Genomic DNA, 3,589 nt, shown 5'->3' on the forward strand with positions numbered 1-3,589 from the left:
TGATAATTATGCTTAATTAATAAGTTGATAATTATAATTAGTTTCATGATAATTATGCTTAATTAATTTGATAATTATAATTAATTTCATGATAATTATGCTTAATTAATTTGATAATTATAATTAATTTCATGATAATTATAATTAATTTCATGATAATTATGCTTAATTATTTTGATAATTATGATTAATTTCATGATAATTATGCTTAATTAATTTGATAATTATAATTAATTTCATGATAATTATGCTTAATTAATAAGTTGATAATTATAATTAGTTTCATGATAATTATGCTTAATTAATTTGATAATTATAATTAATTTCATGATAATTATGCTTAATTAATTTGATAATTATAATTAATTTCATGATAATTATAATTAATTTCATGATAATTATGCTTAATTATTTTGATAATTATGATTAATTTCATGATAATTATGCTTAATTAATTTGATAATTATAATTAATTTCATGATAATTATGCTTAATTAATAAGTTGATAATTATAATTAATTTCATGATAATTATGCTTAATTGATAAGTTGATAATTATAATTAATTTCATGATAATTATTCTTATTTAATAAGTTGATAATTATGCTTAATTAATAAGTTGATAATTATAATTAATTTCAAGATGATTATGCTTAATTAATTTGATAATTATAATTGATTTCATGATAATTATGCTTAATTAATAAGTTGATAATTATGCTTAATTAATAAGTTGATAATTATAATTAATTTCATGATAATTATGCTTAATTAATTTGATAATTATAATTGATTTCATGATAATTATGCTTAATTAATAAGTTGATAATTATGCTTAATTAATAAGTTGATAATTATGCTTAATTAATAAGTTGATAATTATAATTAATTTCAAGATGATTATGCTTAATTAATTTGATAATTATAATTAATTTCATGATAATTATGCTCATAAAAATAATTATGCGTACCTAGATGCTTCACTACACGGCAACTAGTCACGCTGAACCCACACACTGACACGCATACTAATAGCAATAGAGGAATGAATACGTCACTGTTTGAAAGGATAGGTGTGAAATTAATTATAATTATCAAATTAATTAAGCATAATTATCATGAAATTAATTATAATTATCAAATTAATTAAGCATAATTATCATGAAATTAATTATGATTATCAAATTGATTAAGCATAACTATCATGAAATTAATTATAATTATCAAATTAATTAAGCATAATTATCATGAAATTAATTATAATTATCAAATTAATTAAGCATAATTATCAGGAAATTAATTATGATTATCAAATTAATTAAGCATAATTATCATGAAATTAATTATAATTATCAAATTAATTAAGCATAATTATCATGAAATTAATTATAATTATCAAATTAATTAAGCATAATTATCATGAAATTAATTATAATTATCAAATTAATTAAGCATAATTATCATGAAATTAATTATAATTATCAAATTAATTAAGCATAATTATCATGAAATTAATTATAATTATCAAATTAATTAAGCATAATCATCATGAAATTAATTATAATTATCAAATTAATTAAGCATAATTATCATCAATTATTATCATCAATGAGCATAATTATCGTTATCGACCGAGCATAATTATCATCAACTTGACGTCCAGCTTAAGGGTTTCATATTCATAGTAACTGTTTTTACAAATAATATTCATAGAGAGCAAAACATCTTAAGAACTCATAATGTACTTCGTAAAATAATTGTCTTCTAGGAATAGGCAGTGACTAGTTAGTTGAATAGGATCGCAAATTGGAAATGGAAAGAATTGCACAAAAGGGGAAGTATTTATTCAAGTACACATGCTACATACATGGAATTTCTAAACACACACACACACACACACACATACAAGCAAACACATACATAAAATCACCACACACGCACACACGAGGACTCACCCGTTAATTGAAATTGGGGGCGATTGCTGTTTCACAAATCACAGGCACTTTTATTATTACTTTAGAGCAATTTCACGCGTTTTACACTTTTTTTTTTTCGTTATTCGTTGCCACTGTCGGTAACGCTCTCACAGTTTCTGTTCCGGAGAAAATATCGCAGAAAGACAATTTGTTTTGTGTATGTATATGCATGTATGTATATATATATATATATATATATATATATATATATATATATATATATATATATATATATATATGCATATATATATATATATATATATATATATATATATATATATATATATATATATATATATATATATATATATATATATATATATGTATATATGTATATATATGCACATATAAGTATACATACATACATACATACATATATATATATACATATATATATATATATATATATATATATATATATATATATATATATATATATATATATATATATATATATTTATATATTGCAAACCCTATTTACACTGCCGCGCGGTGGGTCTCCCCCGCCTCCCCGCCCGTCGCGCCCGCCCTCCGCGCCGCCCCTCGCCGCCCCGCCCTCCGCGCCCAGCCGAGGCCACCCCGCCCGCGCCCCCCGCCTCACTCCGGCCCTACAGTTCGGGCATGAGGTTTACGTACGTGATCTCGACGCCCCTGGTATGGGCGGCTGCGCGCGGCGAGGCGAGGCTCCGGCGCAGCACGATGTAGATGACGGGGTCGACGGCGGCGCTGACGTAGGGCAGCACCGCCGTCAGGTGCAACGCCTTGATGAGGACCGGGTTGAAGTAGTAGGCGACGGTGCTGCACAGGTAGGTGATGGCGTAGGGCAGGTGGAAGAGCCAGAAGGACGCCACGAGCGTCAGGATGAGGCGCCGCGCCGCCAGGGCCTCGTCGCTGACCTCCCTCCGCCGGCCGTCCCGCGGGGGGAACATGCCCGGCACCAGCGCGCCCGGCACCACGAGCGCCACCAGCATCAGCAGCAGGTTGACGTAGTTGAGGATCACGACGGCGGCCCAGCTGTTGTAGATGAGCGTGCAGTAGGCCATGCCGTCCGGGCCCTGGATCGTGCCGAACACCGCGAAGAGCGGGGCGCCCAAGGTGGCGGCGAGGAGCCACACGGCGGCGGCGGCGATCTTGGCATCCCGCAGACGCGTGTCGAGGCTGTAGGTGTCGAAGGCTTTGTGGCCGTCGACGCACATGGAGATCAGGAACAGCAGGTCCGCGTACCCCGCGATGTGGACGAAGCCGACGGTCATCCTGCAGAGGGCGTCGCCGAAGGTCCAGCCGTGCAGGAAGATGTGCGCGGCCAGGGTCGGCGTGAACAGCAGGGACACCAGGTGGGCCAGCGTCCGTTGCAGCACGTACACGTTGACGACGTTGCTCCTGAGGGACGTGGAGGCGGCGCACACCACGTACAGGTTTGCGCAGATCCCGACGGCGGCCGAGACGACCATGACCCCGGCCGCGGCGGTCATGAACGGGTTGATCTCCGAGAAGCCGTCGCTGTGCAGCTCGCTCTCCTCGTCGAGGGCCAGGTCGTCCAGCTCGTCCATGCCGCCTCTGGAACGAAGCAGAGCGCTCAGGGCCTCACACAGCATTCATGGACACAAACTCCT

General features: G+C 34.8%; 1 protein-coding gene across 1 annotated transcript in view; it reads right to left on the minus strand.

The window, feature by feature from the left end:
• Window positions 1-2,515: 2,515 nt before the first annotated feature.
• Window positions 2,516-3,589, minus strand: part of LOC113814661 (uncharacterized) — a 10,400-nt gene continuing 9,326 nt past the window's right edge. The window contains exon 7 of the mRNA XM_027366709.2: window positions 2,516-3,533. Within this exon, the coding sequence (XP_027222510.2) occupies window positions 2,585-3,533 (949 nt within the window). The 3' untranslated portion in view covers window positions 2,516-2,584. The remainder of the gene's footprint in view (window positions 3,534-3,589) is intronic.

The sequence above is a fragment of the Penaeus vannamei genome, chromosome 40 (genome assembly GCF_042767895.1).
Source record: "Penaeus vannamei isolate JL-2024 chromosome 40, ASM4276789v1, whole genome shotgun sequence".
NCBI lineage: Eukaryota > Metazoa > Arthropoda > Malacostraca > Decapoda > Penaeidae > Penaeus > Penaeus vannamei.